This window comes from Triturus cristatus, chromosome 3_1 (assembly GCF_964204655.1).
Source record: "Triturus cristatus chromosome 3_1, aTriCri1.1, whole genome shotgun sequence".
NCBI lineage: Eukaryota > Metazoa > Chordata > Amphibia > Caudata > Salamandridae > Triturus > Triturus cristatus.
In genome coordinates this window covers 638,658,214-638,680,011 of record NC_140583.1, presented here as the reverse complement: position 1 = coordinate 638,680,011, position 21,798 = coordinate 638,658,214, and the positions used below count along the sequence as shown (strand labels likewise).

At 44.3% G+C, this 21,798-nt stretch overlaps 2 protein-coding genes across 5 annotated transcripts in view; one reads left to right on the top strand and one right to left on the bottom strand.

Annotated features, from left to right (window-relative positions):
* The window catches only part of LOC146860695 (uncharacterized), a 212,050-nt gene that overhangs the window by 164,701 nt on the left and 25,551 nt on the right, over positions 1 to 21,798 (top strand). The window lies entirely within an intron of this gene.
* Positions 1 to 21,798, bottom strand: part of TIPIN (TIMELESS interacting protein) — a 233,147-nt gene that overhangs the window by 207,797 nt on the left and 3,552 nt on the right. For all 4 annotated transcript variants that reach the window (XM_085644621.1, XM_085644622.1, XM_085644623.1 and 1 more), the window contains exon 2: positions 14,491 to 14,649. In XM_085644621.1, coding sequence (XP_085500747.1) covers positions 14,491 to 14,620 — 130 coding nt within the window. In that variant the 5' untranslated portion in view covers positions 14,621 to 14,649. The remainder of the gene's footprint in view (positions 1 to 14,490; positions 14,650 to 21,798) is intronic.

Sequence of the window (21,798 nt, the reverse complement as noted above, 5' to 3'; positions counted from 1 at the left end):
CCGCTTCTCTTGCGGAGAATTCGCGTAAGCGCTCCCGTTCCGACGGAGTTGATTCTGGCGCATTTGAGTGGCTTTGGCAAGCCTTTTTGGACGCCCAGACTCCAGCGTTGCCGGCGGATCCTTCCCCGGCTGATCCTCCGCCTGTAGGTGTCCCGGATCCCATGCCTTCCTCTCCTCTTTCGGAGGACTCCCAGGGTGCGTCAGATGGCGATTCGGACCAGGGAAGGTCATGGCGTCCCTCCCCTTCTGGTTCGGTGGAACGTCCTCAGTCTTCAGCTTCCCAGGGTGGTGTTTCCTCGGATCTTCTTGACCCGGAGGACCTTTTGCATCCCCGTTCTTCGCAGTGGGTTCCCTGCGATAAGGTGGCCAAGTATGTGGCGGTGCGCCTTCGAAAACCCCTCGAGCAGGACGTCCGTGCACGCCTTAGATCCGAATAACCGCACCCATCCCTGGAGGGGAAAGTGGCGGTGACCCCCGAAATTGATGCCAAGATGACCACTTATCTAACAAAGTTTATCAAGGACCCGAAGAAAGGCATCGATAGATCCTGGCAGGCCTGTCAGGATAAATTGCTGGACATCACGTGTCCCCTAGTAAAAATATTTGATATGGCTCAAGACGCCAAGGTATCTGGTGCCCTGATCTCCCCCGAAACATTGTCCAGTTGGGCTCAACGGGCCATTATTTTCTTGGGGAATGCGAACTGCGCCATTCCTACTGAAAGGCGCTGGTCGCTCCTTATCAAATTGGACCCCAAGCTGGGTGAATTGGCGACTTCCGAAGCGGGCCCGGTGGCACAGGGCGGTCTTTTCGGAGACCCTTTTGTTAAAGAACTTGGCAAGTTCGTGTCCACCTTTAATTCTCTGGACAAGGCGCAGTCCACGGTGAAGCGCATTTTCAATGTGCGGGTTTTCGGAGGGGCCGGTCGTGGCAGGGGGCGCTCGGATGGCCAGTTCTCGCAAGCATCCTCCGGCAGAGGTCAACCATCCCAGAGGGGGCAGTACCAGGACTCCTCACGCTTTGGGGGTTTCTATCCCACTAGAGGCTGTTCCCGGCGCTGAGGCCAGCGTAATGGTGGGAGAGGTTCTGGCGGCACCGCCAATCACGGTGAGTTCTATAATTGTCTCAGGTCAATGTTTGGGGGGGCTGGTTAGCCCGGTTTCTGGACAACTGGCGGGCTTTGACGTCCGACGCTTGGGTGCTGCAAACTGTTCAGTGGTTTCACATAGAGTTTTTCGGTTCCACAGTTCAACCCTCCCCTCCTGCCCCGATAAGGTTCTCGGGGGCCGAGGCAGACTTGATACGCCTCGAGCTCCAAGAGCTCTTGCGCAAAGGGGCGATTTGCCGCTCTCATCCCCAGCCCAGGGCCTTCATAAGCAACATTTTTCTGGTTCAAAAGCAGGATGGCGGTCAACGCCCGGTGAACCTTCGGGAGTTCAACGAATGGCTTGTTTACCGGCATTTCAAAATGGAGGGGATTCACCTACTTCGCAATCTGCTACGCCCCAGCGACTGGATGGTCCGTTTGGACCTCAAGGCTGCTTACCTGGCGGTCCCTATCTTCCCTCCTCACCGTCGTTTCCTACACTTCAGGTGAGACGGCCAGATTTTCGAGTTCACTTCGCTTCCCTTTGGCCTGTCGTCCGCCCCTTGGTGTTTTACCAAGGTGTTGCATCCGGTGGGGAAAGCGTTACGGGCGCAGGGCATGAGGATGATTGTCTACCTAGACGACATGCTCTTCCTTCATCAGTGCCCTCAGACCCTCTTGCTCCGGTCGGCGGTGCTTCTGCTGCAGTCTTTGGGGTTTATCATAAATCAAGCCAAGTCTTGTCTCCACCCCACTCGCTCCATCACCTTTCTCGGTTTTGTGATCTCTTCTGTGTCTGAGACTCTCAGTCTACCTTCCAGGAAGATGACGAAGATTCGTCACGAGATCCCGCAACTGCTTCGGAAACAGCTGACGTCGCTCCGCAGTATTGCCAGGGTGGTCGGACTCAATTCAGGCCATCTTTCCGGGCCCTTTGCATTTTCGGGCCCTTCAGCGTCTCAAAGCGTTCCACCTCTGCAGGGGTTTCATGTATGCTCAGAAGGTCCCGCTCTCCGAGGAGGTCGGGCCGAGCTTCATTGGTGGCTCGCCCACATGGAACGGGCGTGCCATTTTCGGTTCCCGTCCCGACCTGGTGATCGAGTCCGATGCCAGCGGCTCCGGTTGGGGAGCACGTTGTGGCGAGCTCACTACAGGGGGAGGTTGGTCCGCCGAGGAAGGCTCTCTCCACATCAACTGTTTGGAGCTCATGGCCAGCTCTTTCGCAGTGCGCTGTTGGACGAGGGACAAGGCTCACTCGTGTGTCCTCCTCAAAATGGACAATGTGGTGGCGGTTCTCTACATCAATCGCTTGGGGGGACGCGTTCCAAAGCCCTGGCAGACTTGTCCAAGTATTTTTGGGAATACTGCCTGGCCCATCAAGTGTCGGTGATTGCAGAACACTTACCGGGGTCGGCCAATCAGGTAGCCGATTGGCAGTCTCGTCATCTTCGGGACCCCAGCTTGTGGAAACTTTCCCGGCCGGTGTTCCTGACTTTGTAAGACCACTGGGGTCCCTTTCCTGTCGACCTCTTTGCTTCTCGTGTGGACTTTCAGATTCCCAGGTAATTCAGTTGGCGGACGGATCCGTGAGTGACAGCCACCGATGCCTTTCTCCAGGACTGGCCACAGGAGCAGGGTTATGCATTCCCTCCCTTCGCTATGATCATGCGGTTGACGACGCAGGTCCGTCGGAAGGGGGCGGATCTGGTACTGATCACCCCGATTTGGAAAGCGCAAGCCTGGTTTCCCGTTTTGATGGAACTTTCCTGGGCTTCTCCAATGCGTCTACCCCGGCTCCCTCATCTCCTGCTCAATCCCTCGGGCAACCCTCATCCCCTGATAGTGAGCGGCTTGTTGACCTTGATGGCGTGGCAGATTACAGGTCTTGATGGCAAGTCTCTGGGCTTTCGCGCCACGCTGCAGAACTCCTCTCCAGAGCATGGGCCGATGGTACCGTTAAGCAATATCAATCAGCTTGGTCCCGATGGATGGGTTGGTGTTTGCAACGGAGTCTGGATCCCGTGGGGGCAGATGTTGTTCACATACAGAATTTTCTGGCTTCCTTGGCTTCAGAAGGGTTAGCTTATAGAACGATTAATATGTTCCGCTCTGCGATTTCGGCGGGACACTCTGTGGTGGCGGATCATCCGGTGGGTGACTATCCCCTGGTGCGGAAGTTCCTTCTGGGAATTCGCCTTTCTCTACCTCCAGAGCCACGGTATTCAGTCCTCTGGGATGTTAATAAGGTCTTACGCTGTTTGTCAGCATGGCCCAGCAACAAATACCTCTCACGCAAGCAGTTGTCGTCAAAGCTGGCCATGTTGTTATGCTTAGTGTCCTGCAGACGGGTTTCGGACGTTCGAGCCCTGGATATTACAGGGCGATGCTTCACGCCGGAGGGCGTCACCTTCCATGTGTCCCAGCGTACCAAGACCCAGTCTCGGGCTATTTCTTACCCGGCTTTCCCGGACTGCCCACAGCTCTGTGTTGTCCGATGTATCAGGGCCTATGAGGGTATGACCGCGGACGTTTGCCCTCAAGGGGAGCGTCAGCTTCCGATTGCTTTACGGAAGCCTTTCCGGGCGGTCTCTTCCCCTACGATCGCAAGATGGGTTCGTTGGGTGATGATTGAGGCCGGCATCGACACTAAGGTCTTCGGAGCGCACTCCGCTCGGGGTGCTATTGCTTCGAAAGCTATCACGCTAGGAGCACGCTTGGAGGACATCTTGAATGCGGCAGACTGGTCTTCTGACTCAACCTTTAAGAGGTTTTACTTCAGGCCAGTCCCCTCCATTGCGTCCCTGGTGGTGAATAAGCTTTGAACTAGCCTAATCCTCACCTCCGGGTCCTGACATAGAATGAAAAATTTCCTAGCTTTCGTAACGGAAAGTTTCAATTCTATTAAGGACTCGGAAGCGAGGATTAGCCCGCCCATAGGATACTCCTAGACCCACCCGTGTTCATCAGGAGGTGTCGTCAGGCATAAGGCATTTTTCTTGTCAGTGTGACGTTGGTGTATATTGTTTTGACTTCTGTGCTGGGGACTTTAATTTGCAGATTTTTACAACTTCCTTTTTCTGCCCGCAGGGAAAGAGTCGTTGAAGCAGGACTAGGAATGCCGACGGTCGGCTTTGTCTCAGAAAGAAAGAGGATGTCCAGCACAGAGCAGGGGTTGTTATGATCCCAGGAGGCGCCTGATTGGACAATGGACTATTGCATAGCATTGTTGTTTTTTCTCCATAGGCTTCATGGGAAATGAAGTCCTATTGTTGTTCACTGTTGTTTTCTAAGGCTGCTATGTGGAATCAATAGAAGAAAGAAAAGCCTAATCCTCGTCTCCGATTCCTTAATAGAATTGAAACTTTCTGTTACGAAAGCTAGGAAATTTTTCATTTACACAAACCGAAGGAAAAAGAAAGAGGAAACAAGGATTACGTTTGGGACTATGTAGGGCCTATGTGTCACAACTCCCTAGGAATTCAGCAGTCTGCTTGAGGATGGGGTTTGGGCAGCCTCACGTCTCAATGCAGAACAAATCCCCCAAAGCTTCAATGTATAGGTAGCATAGCTTTTACTCAGCACCAGACTAAACTGCCATGGCAGGTAAGCCTGTAACTAGGGAGACATGGCAAAGATCAAAGTGCGAAAGATTATTCAAATTAACAAAATGTATAAATATACGAGACCTGGCCTCAACATTCGTCCACACACAGCAGAAAACGTATTTACTAAAGATCTTCCGTAGGGTTTATATATAGCAGTTTACGCCACTGAAGAGGTCTTAAAGGCTATCGCCGACATTAGAACTTCACTTGAAACTCACATTAATGGTGTGGCTGTCAACACATACTTGATGAGCCACATCTCCAGCCACAGGAAAGAAGCAGGGAGTGATTACCCTGATAAACAAGAACTCCAAGATAATAATAGATGAACAACAATGCGATGATGAGGGGAGAATACTTGTGACGCATACTTGTGGCGGGAAGAAAGCATACATGTAGTTAACATCTATGGCCCCAACGCTGACGACTCCGAATTTTGGGAGGGCTTCTCGAAAAGACTGGAAGCATTCCCACAAAATGATCTAACCGTGATGGCAGGCGACTTCAACATAGCGTCAGACTACACTCTGGACAGACAATCACAGTGCCATTCACTACCCCAAAGTGCGCACACTACACTAAAAAAATGATATACCAGTTTCAACCTTAAAGACCCGCGGCGTCTACAACACCCGGACACCAGAGATTACACCTTTTATTCCAACCCACACAACTCATACAGCAGGATAGATTACATACTAACCACAGGAACGCACACCCACTTAATAGAACACACTGACATTGCGACAAGAACTGTCTCGGACCACTCCTGCATCAGCCTATTGCTATGCGGGCGACACAATGAAGATCATCCACGTAGATGGAGATTCAATAGCGACTTCTTGTCAGACCAGAGCAAGAAAGATAAAATAGAAGAGGCCATTAAAGAATACATCAGGTTTAATGACACTCCGGGCACGGATCCTAAGACCATGTGGGACGCATTAAAGGCCACAATTATAGATATTAAACCCAAAATTAACAGAAATGCGAAAGCACAGCTAGGACAACTAGAAAAGGACATCCAAAGATTAGAGGCAATCCATATCACAGATTCAGAGAACGCTTGTGCACGGACAGAACTCACAAAGAAAAAAATACGAATACAATAGAATCTTGAGCAAAAGGGCCGGAATGTGGATAAACAAATATAAAGTAATCAACCTATGTGAGGCCAACAAAGCAGGGAAGTTCCTGGCCTCTTACCTGAAACATAGACAAAGACAGCATACCTTCTCATCAATCACAGACTCACAAAACATCACACACACAAGACACAAGGAAATCCTACGAAAATTTAGTGAGTTCTATCAAGATCTCTACAAAAAAGACCAATCTCTGGACGAAGGTGGTTGCACCGAGTACATAGACAGACTAAACCTCCCGAAGATAACACCTGAGGAAGCACACACTTTGGGACGGGAGACAAGTTCAACAGAAATCGATATGGCAGTGAATTCTCTTAAAGATAACAGAGCACCCGGGCCAGACGGTTACACAGCCACCTTTTATAAGACTTTCTCAACTCACCTGCAACCAATTATGAAAAAAGTATTTAACCACTGTGAGGGGGCGGGGATGGTCTCACAAACCATGTCCGAAGCAAATATAATAGTTATCCCTAAAGAAGGCAAAAACACTCAGCTGCCCCCAAACTACAGGCCCATCTCTCTAATAAACGTTGATTGCAAAGTATACGCCAAAATCCTGGCAACAAGGCTTAACAAGGTTCTACCACAGCTGATAAGTAATGCACAAGTAGGATTCCTTAAGACACGCATGTCACATGACAACACCAGACTCCTGTGTCATATACTCGAAAGGGCCGCCAAGACTGGCAAACCAGCGGTGGCCATCACACTAGACACAGAGAAAGCGTTAGACGGGGCATCATGGCATTTCCTGGAGCAGTGCATGCAGACATACAACCTGGGGGACTCATTCACGCGGAAAGTTATGGCACTATACGAGAAACCCAAAGCCCGAATCGTAGTCAATGGGGCAGCCTCAGAACCCTTCACCCTGCAGCGAGGGACAAGGCAAGGTTGCCCCCTGTCCCCCTCGCTGTTCCTACTGGCCCTAGAACCACTGATTAGGGACATCAAGGCCAATGAGGAGATGAAGGGGTTCACCATCAATAAGGCCACAATCAAACTAGCCGCGTACATGGATGACATTCTCATTGTCACAGAAAGCCCCAAATCCTCTATCACGGCCCTCATGGAGACCATAGATAAGTACTCATCCCTCTCCGGTTACAAGCTAAATAAGGACAAATCAGAATGTAAACCATTAACATATACACCACTAGAGATATACTGGGGGATTCGGGCCTTGCCTGGCAAACCGGTTTAATTAAATACCTAGGTATACACTTCGGGAATGACCTGAAAAGCACACTTGAACAAAATGAAAAACTAATGCTAGACAAGACAAAGATGCTGTTGGAAGGTTGGTCGCCCAAATTCATAACATGGTGGGGAAGGATAGAGACAGTAAAGATGATGATCACCCCAATGATCAACTACCTGTCAAATATGCTCCCTCTAATACTCTCAGACGAATTCCATCGCAAAATAGACAAGATGCTAAATAATTTCATCTGGCGAGACAAAAAAGCGAGGATAAGCCTTAAATAACTAAGATTAGAGAAAAAACTGGGGGACCTAAACCTGGCGGACTTCAAAACTTTCCAAACAGCTTTTTTGGCGAAACAGGGGAGCTACTGGTTCCTGCCCAGCCAGGAATACACACCGGTCTGGCTGGGACTCGAGAGAGAGCTATACTGAACAACCTTGAACCATTAGCTCTCCTAACAGCTAATAAACAGATGCTAGCAGCAAACCCAATACTCAAAAACACGAGAAATGCCCTACTAAAAGTAGATCAAAGGATGGAACACGAATTAAAAACTCAAGATGGGAATCACTGTGGGCAAACACAAGGATAAAATACAGAGGCAAACCGCTTTCTACTTACTCATGGAAATAAATAGGTATCTCCCACCCTGTCCAGCTTGAAGAGGGAGGGAAGCCCTCCACTTTCAGTATGCTAAAAAACAAACATAACTTATCAGACATGGAACTATACAATTCTTAAAATCAAAACAGCCCTGACCAAAGCGAAACTCTCTAGTGTCAAGCCTTCAATCATCCAATACATGACTAACCTCAACAGAATAGGCCCCCAGGTATCACACCTTTATAGACTACTATGACCGAACTCAACCAAACTTAATGAAAAGACACTCACTTACTGGGAATCTCAACTTGGAGGCACACTCAGCAAGAAAGAGATCTAGATGCTATGGACCTCCCATACACAAAACAAAATATCCCCGGTACTAGCTTGGAAACATTTCTGGACACTACACAAAATCTACTGGACCCCGGCTCGCCTGGCGACCCTGGGCCTGAACACCAATGATCAGTGCTGGAATTGCAATAAGGGAAAGGGGGGCCTGGCTCACCTTATATATTACTGTCCCAAAGTCAAAACATTCAGCGAGAAGATCTTTACTTTCTTAAACAAAATGTTAGATTGCACTCTAAAAACGGAATTTGCCACCCTGGTAACCATTTTTAATAAGACAGAAGTAGACTCACAACAAGAGACCTACAGGATCTCCTTCTAACAGCGGGAGTCAAAATGGTATTCACTAAATGGAAAGAAACCTCCAAGACAACGTTTAAGGGATGGCTCAATTGGGTGACGTATCTCAGAGGCTCTGACACAGTTGCCCTACGTGACTCACCATGGAGACAGCCCTGCAAGCAGATGTGGGCATCCCTGGACAAGTACCTAGACCCATATGAGCCGCCCTGAATAGGACTAGTAGAACTACCCGGAAAGCAACCCTCATGAGACACTAGCGAGTATACAGAACTCCTGCATGCTCTATCTCTTTGCTCTCTCTATCCTAGTTCCTATCCTTGCCCCCCCATTCTTTCTCTTTCCCATACGAGGACAGTGGATGGGGGGGCAGTCAAGCTACCGGAACTGTACTACAGATAACCCAGCCAGTTTTAGGCTGTTCTGTAATAACAAAGCAATGCAGAGTACATGTTATATGTTAAATGTTATATGTTGTAAAAAACAATAAAAAATATATTGAAATAATTTTTTTTAAAAAGGTAACATCGAAAATAAATAAATAAGTCACCCCTAAGGTAGGCCCTAAACGGCCCATGGGACAGGGTACAGTGTATTTAAAAAGTTTGGTCATCTACTTTTAAGTTTTACATGTCCTGGTAGTGAAAAAGTCTTAAACTCGTTTTTCACTACTGCAAGGCCTACCCTCCCATAGGGTAACATTGGCCTACCTTATTACATTTAATAAAGAATAACTTTTGATTGGAATCAGGGAGGAATGTCATGTTTACACTCAAATAATGGTAAAGTCGGATCTTAAGTCACAATTCTGAAAATACCACTTCTAGAAAGTTGAAATGTTCTTGTCCTAACCATTCGGTGCCTGCAGCCTGTGTCCTGGGCCAAATAACTGTGTGTAGTTGGCCTTTGTGTGTACCTCCCAGTCACAGAGACAAAGACGGGCTAAGTGTTGGCAGAATGGGCCAACCTGCTATGATGGGAGGGGTGGTGCTGTTAATTGCCCCACTTATATTTCAAAGGGGCTAAGCACATTCACAAAGACTCCTTGGAGCCTGGGTAGGGAAGGATGTAAATTCCAGAACAAGATGTGGGGGTGGAGGGGGTAGTCTAGAAGCTTCTTCCACCTCAAAGGCTAGCACCAGGTATAAATATTGGACACTCAAACCAACTTTTTTCACTCCTGAACATGCGGAGGACCCCCAGAAGGACTGACTTGTACATCAGAGGACCGCCCTGATGCTTGAAACTTGCCTTGTACCCTTTGAGGACAGACCTGCTTCTTGATCCAAAGACTACATGTGGCTGACCTCCTGGTCTGAACTCAGCTGACCTGCTGCAGTGGATCTGTCGGAGCCATGCTGGCCTCAGTTGGAGTGAGCTCCTGATCCCCAAGAGGTGCCTCCACCCCCAGTCCTGACCTCTTGGCAGGAATCAGTTCAGCTCCTCCTGTGTAGAAAAGATAAAATACTGAAGTTTTGGGCTCTTCGCAACCGCGAACAGGCCAGTTCGCACAAACATCTTGACACCTGCAACGACCACCAACGCAAAGCTCAGGTGGACCAGATGCTTTGTGCTACAGCGAAGCTCCAGTGGACCAGACGCTTTGTCCTACAGTGACCACCATCGACAACCAGCAACGTCAGATATGCCCAAAGTGATGGCCAATGCGAAGCTCCAGCAATGACAGTCCATGACATCAGATACGATCTTTATACTCCAGCTATAGCCGTCCGTGATGCCCAGCCTGCTCTTCATGCTACAGCAACAACCATTTGCGATGCTCTCCTTCTGGCCCCTTCCAACACGAACAGGACTCTTTGCACCATAGTTGGAGATGGTAACTTTTTCAGCGAGACTAACCTGGTCCCTAAATCCAGCCCGCGCTCCATCGCAGTCGGCCTGAGCTTGTGGCTGTCCCTCAGTGGAGCATGGCCAAGATGACCGCAAGTGTCCCTTTGTGCTTTTAGGCACTATGCTTGATTAAATATTTTAAATTGCATATCTCCGATTCTACTGACTGGAGTTTTTTTGTTTTGCTTTCAAAATATTCATTACCTTTCGATCAATTTTTTTTCAAATAGGTGTGGGATTTTTATGGTGTTTTGTTTTCACTTTATTACAGTTTGTGTGCTGCATAAATACATAGCACATTGCCTCTGATAAGCCTGGCTGCTTTTGTGTTAAGCACAGATTAATTTAGTGACTTTAGTGGTATTAACCCACTTAATCAAAAATCCAATTTCCTACAAGCTGTCACTGAAGAGAAAGACTCTTTTTTTAGGCAGGTGTGAACAATATATATGCGCAAGCTTCGTGTAGTCACTCAAAGTGAAGGCAGCCAATGAATAAAGAGGTCTGACCCGTTGCCCCATGCTATATAGTGTGGTGAGAGGAAGCCAAATGTGATTGATAATTTAAAAGACTAATGGATAAAGCTCTCTAATCAATAGCCCCTCTAAATATGTATATTCTGTATGATTTTTGTGGAAAAGCAATAGCCTGGTGAGACCGCTGTTAAGTGTTAATAAATAATACAACCAGTGCTCAACAAATAACTACAAAGCATAGGCACCTAATTGAGAACATGACCAGAACACAATACTCCTAACACATCATCACTAGCTGAATAAAACTTTGGTCTGTGATGGGAAACCTGGCTGTACGTGGAAAGGCTGTGGACTACAGAAAAAATGACGAAGCCTTAACAGTGGGAAAACTTGACCTACGCAAAGGCAGACGACACACTCTATTCAACTGTGGATTTTGCAGGATACAACATCATGGACTTTATATAAGCATATTCACTTAATCATGCTTTTTGAGGAAACTGTTGTCAATGACACCCAATATAATCATGAAACTGTATCTCTTTTAGGTCTCACCTGAAACAATGCATGTGCTAAATTCTATTGTTCTTTAAAAAAAAAAAAAAATCTCAACGGGACTTGGAGTCCACCCATTACTTACCATCGGTGCCATTGCACTTTACGCTCCTTTCTCTTGCTTTTATTGGTCAGAGGCAGCTGATTTTATTTTGCCGGTCTTACTTGCTTCAAATGGCTATGAGTGAATTTTGGTTTCAGTTCCGACACATAAGAGCTACGTGTTTTGATAATGCTTGTTTATGAATTGTCACTGTAAAGCTGCCTCTGTTTTGTTGCTTCCATTATAGCTTCAGGAGACAAACTTCACTGTAGAAAATTAACTTAATAAAGCGCGTGCCTGCTTTCCGTCGGATATAATATAATTATCCTTGTCACACAGTAACGGAGATGTAATTCATTTGTTAAGCAATCAGGCTAGTGTCCTTAAAGCAAACCAAACTGCTATTCATGACTTTTTTCAGTGCTCTTCACAAAAACGCTCCTTTCCATTGTTTCAAATTGTACACAGAGTGTTTTTGTCCTGTACTCCGTTGTTTAATGGTATTTCACGGAACCATGTCACTGTGATGTGAAAAGATAATGTGGGTAAATGAGTAACCCTCATACGTACATAAATAGTCAATGACTGACTGCAGAACTAGGTAGCTGGTGGCCCATCACACCTGAAGGTTTTCCTTTCAGGGTGCAACCTAATTGGTCTCCACATTATGCCGCTCTCTGGGTGCCCTTTGTGTACTCGAATGAAGGCTTCCAAATAACTGCAGGGTTACCAAGGACACCGTGCTCCATGTCTGAGTTTTCATTTTCCAGCACAATGCTTTCTGTGAAGTTGTAGTCCTGGTTCACTTCATTTTATATCATTGAAGTGACGCTTGAAAAAAATGATTTGTGAAAGAAAAGCCTAGGGCTGCAGCATTGCCCAACTCATCTGGTATTCCTAATCAAACAGGATGTACCCACTGGAGCTCTTTTCACACGCTTCAAAGTGGCGACATCTCACAAGGTTTTTTCCTGACTTGTCCCTCAAACTGAGCAGTCGCAGGTCACCAAAGAACAATGCCCATCCCCAGGGTACGAGTCCTAAAAAAAGAAGTGGGGGACTAACCTAGTCAGGCAGTATGCAAGCGGCATCACAGCGTGCGACATCACAACGCTCAACATCGCGGCGCGCAACATCGCGGCGCGCAACATCGCGGCGCGCAACGTCACACATGGCATCACAGGAATTGACATCATAGAAGGTGGTATCACAAGTCACGACTTTACAGGAGGTGGCATCCCAGGAAGTGACATCAGATCTAAAGCCCTCACATATATGTTTAGCAGGTCTATCATGTGTACGTTTGAGCGCATAGAGGATAATAGAACAGTGAGCTATGGAAGATGATATGTGACTTCTACACCTTCCAATCTCCCAGTTTTATGTAACACATCCTGTATTAATTTACAAACATATAATTTATTGTACATGTAATATGCACGTGTTGATGTAAAGCGCTCCGACACCCTGCATTGGAATGAGTAGGGCTATACAAGAACAAATAGCGGCACTTAAATTATTTCAACACCTCCTCAGGGGAAAGAAGCTCTAGATAAAGACAATTTGCTTTGTGTAAATACTGGGAAAGACCAACACATCTGATATTCTTACAGTGCATACATATCTCCTAAACAGGGACTGAACGAATTGAAGAGCTGCTTCTCCTAAGTATGTATGAAGTGCTAAAAAGGTGTGAGCCTTTGTTTCCCCTCCGTTTCATTTACATCAGGTGTGAGGCTCCTGACAGCTCCCAGCCAAGAGACGAACAAAGAACAAAAGGAGGCCTGATGACCCCTCAAATTTCGGCCTTTGTTATGGGCCCAGCAGGAGGCTTAAATAGGAAAGCCCCGTCCCCGCCTGCACGTTGTTGCTTGTTGCAGATGGGAAGCAGACAACGTGCAGGCGCTGCTGAAAGAGTCCCGGTGTTTGAAAATTACACCTGGGACAAGTTCAGCACAATATTCAGTAGGGCCCAAATTCTTGGCAGGGGGGACGGCGTTCGCCCTGTGAAAAAAGTGGGTGGACGATGTCCACACGTGTGTACCTCCAACTCGTGCCCTGCCCATCCCCAACCCACAGTCAGGGTAAAAATGACCCACTCAGCCTCCTTACCTTGACTAACCAAGCCCGCTCTATTTATCCAAGTGTTACTCAGGCCAACGTGTCTACACTCAAAGAATTATTTTAAAAAATATAAAAATAAGCATTGGCGAAGTCATAAGGTCTTGCCTTTGCGAGAGCTATTGGCTTTGTCAATGTTTGGTAACCATGTTGCACAGCAGGGCGGCTACTCCGCAAATAGCTGAAAGTAAAGGAAATTAAAGCACTATGACGTAGCCAGTGCAGACCACATCATATCGCTTTAATTTCCTTTACTTTCAACCATGTGGCACAAAAGCTGCTGTGCAATATGTAAAAAAAAAAAAAAAAAAAAGTGGCATACCCAATAGATCTTATATATGGTAGACCTATTGGATTTGCCAATGCTTGTTGTACCATGTGATACATTTCAAAAGACAAATATAATGTTTCTTGTCATGGATCATACTAAACAGCAATTCTGTATTACTGCCTTTGGCAAAGCTACTTGTAACAAACAAAATAGGAGTTAATACTATCAAAGTCTGAAGAAGCAAATCAAACTTCCAGACACTGCATGCCAAAGAAAAATAAAAAGATGACCATCTGCTCTTCCAAAAGTACTACAACCGGAAGACTGAGTATCGATAATAGGATGCCCAGAACTGAAGCAGACAATAAAAGGAGCAAATGAGGCCAACTAATGCACAATTGATTTAGCTCAATGTGCCGCCAGATAACGTAACAATAAAAAGCATAAAATTCAGTTCTTTATTAGGGGCATACATTTTTCACAATATAATTTGCCTCTCTATTTCTGTCAAATTTATGAATTAAGAAATCTATGAGCTTGTATCTTTTTTTCTTTTTTAAGCATTCTTTTAATGTAAGCTTTGTGTCAGTTGAAAACTTCGAATCTGAGTGATAACACAGGAGACAAGAATGCACAACCTGCAGAAGCAAAGAGTTTTACAACAAAAAAAGGAAACATAATACTTTACATTGTTTCTGTTTCTGCTGTAACGGGTCTACAGATAAAACTTTCTGTTGCCACCTCTGACGTCACTTCCGGTTCACAAATTTAAGACAGTACTTATCCCATCTCAAACAGCCAGCTATTTCAGTCATACTCGGAATTGATAATGCTCCTAAAGAATTGCAACATATCTGTGCAATACTTACTGCCATTGGCAAGGTGTCCACCATCTCCATCTCCTGGAGATGCAGGAGGAGGAAATGCAGCAAATGTTTCATCTTCAGTATGTTCATAATCAGGGATATCAAATAGACTGTTCTCCATTGGGTCGGCCATGTTCGAAAGTAGTGTTCCTCTATCTCACTCTGCAACAAGGTGGAAATGAACCATTCATACATGTATTAGAAACACGCAGGTGCTAAATGATGCAATGTCATGTGCGATACCTTAGATCAGTCCTGAAATTTTACCCAACAGAAATTTTCATACTGAGACTTGAAGTTTAGATTTTACCATAACAAGCATCTCAAACAAACACTTTACAGTAGTTCGGTCATACAGTACATTGGAACTTAAAATATGAACAAAGGGGGAATGAGAGATTGCAAGTTAATTAGAAGATCTGCATTATTATAAATCAACGTCCAAGGAGTGCTTATGGTAAACTCTGTGCAAGAACTTTTGACTCCAATAATATCCCTTGTGGTTCAAGAGAAAAGAACAGACCAACCACATTCCAAATGCTGTGTGGATGCAAAGATGTGAAATCACAGAACTCAATGACACAAGCGTGTCAGTAAATGCCTAGGTAGCTGAACACAATAGGACAGTGACACTCCCTATTGGGAGCTCAAAAAAGTTCTTTAACAACAACCATGGGGTGAGAATATGCCAACAAGCTATAATACTTCGCCTCTTTGGGAAATCAATCTGTCTAACCGGTCAATTCATTACGTTTATTGTTATAGTGGATAACATGTTAAAATCGAACTCAAAATTCTCACAGACTGATATGGTGAGCAGTAATGATTTGTATGCACAGAGGCACTTTATTGATTGTTCAGCCGTTCATTGAATTACATCGTTTTAAGTTTTTTTTGACTCATGAAATGTGGTTTTTATGATGTGTATTCACTGTGCCAATGCCCCAGCATGGTATGTTAACATGCCGGATTCGAACTCAAACTTTTCATAAACCGATCTGGAGTGCAGCACTGAGATATAAGCACGGAGGCACTTTATTGATCCGGACTCAATATCCTCATATACTGATGTGGAGTGCAGTAATGATTTGTATGCACAGAAACAATTTATTGAACATTCATCTGCTTATTGAATTATAGTGTTTTTAGTTTTATAGGACTCATGAAATGTGACTTTAACAATGTATACAAGTGGCTACAACGCCCTAATGTAGTATGTCATTTTGCAGAATGCAGACATAAAACTCTCACAGACGTGGAGTGCAATAATGCGATGTAGGCATGGAGGCACTTTATTGACCATCCATCTGTCCATTGAATTCACGGTTATTATAGACACACGAAATGTTGTTTTAATGATGTGTTTACGCAGTATCGGTGTACCATTATGGTACGTTACCCCTAAATCATCATAAATAATAAATAAATAAGTAGGTAGCATAATTGTTTTGAGTTGAATTAAACTTTTAATTGGTTTTATTTAATTAACATTTTTTTCCCTAAATAATTTTACGAATTAATGTGCATTTGGTTTTTATACTTCCTTTCGATTGCTATGATTTTCATTAATCAGACAAAGATTATATATATATTAAAAAATACAAATTTCCAAGCAACGCTATTGCCTTGCAATGAAGTGGTAACTTTCTGTCTCAGAATCTCCCTATGAACTACACAAGACAATGAAATATGTGGATTTTTGTTTTAGCTAACAAACTTGCAGTTATGACAATTTTTTTATTTTAGTAAAAAAGATTGCGCTCTGTTGCCCTACTGGAATGCACATTTTGTGTTTTTATTTGTCTTTTATTTATCAACCAATAAATGTAATTACTGTTCTTCGGGGCAAAGCAGTTTTGAAACCTGAAAACAAAGAATGGCAGCAAGGCACAACTTACTGCACCACCCAGTATAGTCACTCCCAAGTCAGAAGATTTTATACTGCCCAACTCAAAGGATCAGCTGCCACACGGTCATAAATCAAATTAAAATATGATAAAGAAATGAGAGGCAATATGATCACACATAAAGAGTCAAGATTCCAATAGTTTCAATCCACAGTTCCAAATATGAACCGAAAATTCTTTATTCGAAATTCTTCTGTCATGTAGCCAGAGCCAACGCGTTTCACCCTACATCTAGGGCTGCAAACACATATGAAGACATATGTATACCAATTTGCACTTTGATGCATTACAAAAACACAAAATTGACATTTATGAACCACAAAAGAGAACATCTAACATTGTAAAAAAACAGATTACAATATAAACAACGTGATATGTGACACACCCATCTGTGATCATATTGCCTCTCATTTCTTCGTTAGATCCGTTTTGAAACCTCTAGCGACAACTGACATCGCAAGGTTACTAAACGACACCTCACTGATCAGTGGTAAGTGTAGATTTTCCAAAATCACAGGAAAGACAGAAAGACAGTTTAGTTGTGGCTATGGAAAGAAAAGAAATTCAGCTTTGTGTGGTTTGCTTCACAAATGGCACTGTTTTATTTTGCACAACTAGTGCAAACACATTAGTAAAATAGCTTATTCACAGTACATTGTGCATAGGAAAAACTATGCAATATTTTATATTGGGCACAGCATCTACACTCTCCACCAATTAAATGTGGTCACACATGTAAGGTAGTGAGTGCTGAATTTGAGAGAAAAATTGGGATACACAAAATTTGAGTATGATGTATTTTATATAGGACACATTTTTTTCAATATGGTCACAAGACTGGACAAGGATTATTGATTTGGAATCACGGTGTCCTGGCCTTTTCTAAAGATATTGTTATTCAGTCCAAAGAGGGGTTCACATCAAGGCCAGTAAAATCTGTAAGTTCCAACAAGGCCAAAGGACAATAAGGCGACCTATGGGCTTCACAAATGCACACCTCAAAGGATGTAACAATTATCCTGAGTACCAATAATATCTCCACAAGAAAGTCTTTCACCTCGGGTGCCGGAATAGGAATAGATATTTGGCTGCTTAATATCTACAAACTGCATGGCCCACTCAGAAATAAGTGTAAACCAGTCTATCAGCCCACCATCAATTTCTATTCAACAAATTCAGTTTAATATGTAGCAAACTTCCCAGACAAAGTTTATCTTCAAATAATCACTGTATCCATCTCCAAGATTCATTCAGATTTACTATTCAACCGCAACACAGATTCATTCCTAGCAACACATTTAATTCCTGAAACTGTATTCATTTGAAACGTTCTCGGGGGATCCGCTCTCAAATAAGTACGTTCATACCAATTCCCAGTATTCAGAAATGCGGCCTAGACCTCCATTGTAGCTGGAGACAGCACCAGGCCTACTGTCGGTGTGTATAATGTTTATGGTCCTCAGAGACTCAACTGCTGTGATGCGTTCTGAGCTAGGGAAGGAAGTATCACTGAATGGAAATTGGCTGAACTCAAAGACGGCGGAGCTTTGTTTGGGAAATGTGCTCCGAGTGAGTTGGGCCAATGGGGCATAATTTGTGTATGCAGGCAGCTCATCATTTATAGCAGCCCTCGCCGGTCTCTAAGATGGCCAAGAGGAACGCCTCTGGAGTTTTCCAAGCACTCAGCCTGTTGGTGGGAGCAGCAGCAAGGAGGACACCAACTTCATACACACAGGCCCATATAACCAGGAATGAAGAGATTCACCAGTACATACCTAGTTAAGTGCCCAACGCAACAGCATACAGCATTCTGTGGAACCTCTGCCCTAAGGAAGACCCTCAAATCCAGTCCCAAATTTACTGCACACAGTATTGATTCATTTATTGGCCTTCATTTGACCACATCCTTAGACTGAACAAGAATCTCTACAGAAAAATTAAGACCAATCTGATTCAAAACCATTAATGCTTGCCCAACTTTGCAACAACACTGAAGTAAACAAGCCCTATATACAATACATCATACTCAATCTTTTGGGCACTTCACTGTTTGTCTCAAATTCAGCAGTGCCTTACTCTAGAGACAACATTTTATTTGGTGAAGTAGTATGTACACACTGCCCACAAATGTTTGCTCAATGGTAAAGGTTACAACCCTTTACACATGAATAATACACTGTAAATATGTTGTTTTTCCAATTTATGGTAGATGGGTTGTATGAAAAAATTACATTTGTGCAATAAAGTACACGTAGTGGATTGCTTCTACTCATGTCACAACTAAACTGTGTTTCTGAGTTATTTATAAGTATTTATGGTCCCCGAGGTGTCTTTTAGTAACTTCAGTTGATTAGGGTCCTAAATCTCCCTCTGATCCACAAACACAGCCCAGCCCTCTTTCTGTATGTGCAACCGAAACTGTAGCATATTGTCAGACAACGTTTTGTTTGGGTACGAAAGGATTGGCCACAAGTATTTCGAGTCCATATCTCTTCATAATGGCACACATGTAATGTACACCTCCTTCATGACAGGGTCATGAACATTTTTCATCCATGCCACAGAAGCTCCGCAATCTTTCAGTTTTGCATTTAACTTCAATACATGTGAGCTAAAAGAAACAGTTAGATCTCAAGCATGTTTACTGGAATGGAATGCCTACAGGGAAACATAATGTCACGCCACATTGATCAATGAAACTATAACCCAGTTTTTAGTAACCTTAAACCCTCAGGCAAAGCGCAAGAGGAGCAACAGAAGCCCAGGAATCTAGCAGACTGTAACCCACAAACTATCCATGCGTTACATGATGATGCGTTTAAAACAAAAATCAGCCTCTGAGACTATAGGATTCTTTTTAGTATTAGTGAGTTACAAAACTCTTTTTACTATAGATGGACACACACAAAAAACCCAAATTATATATATTTCAAAGAGTTTATTAAAATAATGTCCTAACCTACTGCAGAACAGGTGAATAGACGTAACTATAAAAGTAAGGACAACAGTGGCAATGAAAGTAATTATTCAGCAAAATATATTTTTTTTAATAAAAAAAGAAAAGAAAAAAAAGAATCAGAACTGCAACATTGTATTCGTTTTTCAATAACTCACAACATAAAAGAATGAAATCAGTCTTTGGTAATCAACCCCTCTCTTTTGACCCCAAGCTAAGATTTCTTATCACCAAAAGTAGCTATCTGAGTTACTTTTGATGGCTTCTACCCTCTATACCCTAATTGAAAAACAGGTTTGTTGTCTAGTTAGCTTGAATACTTGGAGAAAGTCACTCTTCTTCAGTTATGGTGTCACCGAGCTGATAAGGACTTTCTGGCTTGGAGGAACCAGTGACCTTAACCATGGATGCAGCCCTGCCAAGAACAAAACATCAGGGGTTAGACTAACTCACGCTTTTTAGTGCTGATGTTTGTATAAATGCACTCAAATGCATTAGTCACATATACAGCGCCCTAAAACACTGTGGACATCACAAGGCAGTTCAAAAGCTCCAGCCCGCACGTGGTGCTTAATGTATGTCACTGCTGCTCTCAGTGATGGCTCGGCATGCCAACAGCAATAGCTTGCGGGCCCGCATGTGAAAATCATGGCTATGGTGACGCAGTGTTTAGTTATGATACATTACATTAGCAGTCAGGTTGCTCGATCATCTTGGTGGGGTGAGTAAATTAACAAATAAACAGCATGCCCCGGGTCCAGCTTCACATGGATCCTGCGTCTTTGATGACTGCATGTGAGAATGTTGGAGTGTGGAATGTTGGAGTGCTTGAGTCAGTTGGTGACGGGCTGAGCAGCATAGAGTCTGCTCCTGGTGGGGCTCATCCTTTGTACAACTTACTACTTAAATAAACCTACATGAAAACTACCTCGGCTGGACTACTCATCTTATTTTTACAGTCTTCTGCTATTTTCACAGGCCCACTACAGTGACGGCTCCTTCGCTATGCTGGAGGAGCGTCACACTAATGCTCTTAAGCAGTGCGTAATAGAAACATAAAATGATCATAACTTCGCGTTATCATTTTATGCTTCTTGCTGCTTTGCCCCCATTCCCTGGTTGAGCGTCGATCCAGGACACTCAAAACCAATCACTTGGGGGCTGCTGTGCTTCTTGTTCCTCGAGTTGCACGAGGAGAGCAGGAGCAAAGACGCACCCCCGCGACCGCCCTGCCACCCACAAGCCATGCCAGCCACCACTGCCACTCCAGATGGTTGGTGCAGGCAGGAATTGTGTTCCCTCCTCTGCTCTGGTTCGCCGTGCCCGCCAGACTAGTTGCACTGTATGCAAGTAAGCAGGTTCTTCAATGGCCCGTGTGCGTGCCAGCACTGATCAGCATTGTGCAAAGACAAAGGAATCAATGGACTAGCACCAAATGCTGCAGAGCACCTGCTCAGAGTTATTGGAATGCTGATACTGAGCGGAGCCACATTACAGAGAGGCTTCCATGCTGTGCTGTTCAGGCTGGAATCCTGTGGTGCATGCTCGACACAGGAGCAGCCGCTGAGCAACACAAAGCTGTGCTGCCGCTGGCGGAAGCCTAGGTGTTTAGTAGTGTGACAACCAGTAAAATCACTTGGCACCACGAGCTGTCCTGGGCAGGGTAGCTTCATGGCCCCGGGCTTAAAACAGTATAGTAAAAAGGCCTGGGCGATAATGCAGATATAACCATTGGGTTGTTCTTAACAGCAGTTTTGCACCTGTTGAAGTCTCTTTTGATCCCCAAAAAAGTACTTCTAAGCCTTAAATGTCAGTAACACATTAATAATATGTAGGCCAGCAGACTATTTAAAAATAAAAAGTAAAACAAAAAGTTCCAGATTGCAATCAGGATTTGGAGATACTACACATGACGATGAGAAAGGATTTCTTTGGGCAATTATGCATGGCAGCAGCTCACCACGGTTCTGATTTGTTATAACATAACGCAGTTGCAAAGGCAGCAGCCAATAATTCCAACTCCGTGCGCTGGTACAAGTGGATTTTCACTGGTGCAGCAATCGGAGTCTAAATCTGAATCTAAAACTAATCTCATATATATACTTTTTTGTTTGTAGGTCTAAATGTTTTTGTTTTTTTTAAAATACAATTGGGGTAAATACATCAATATGCATATTTAAAATTAATTTGTCTGATCACGAGAAGATTAAACTAAATCCTTCTTTATAATGCAATGATTCTATTGTCATCAGATAAATACCAGGTGACCTGGTCTTGGGTCATTGATACTACCAGTCATACATTTATAATTGTTAACGATATATATTCCACAGGTTAAAACTGCACTTTTCTCATTGGCAGAGTGTCTGCTAACCATCTCATGGTAAGGCCGATTGAGAACTGCTCCTTGGGCTTGCACTTACATTCCTTATTAGCATAGATAGAAAT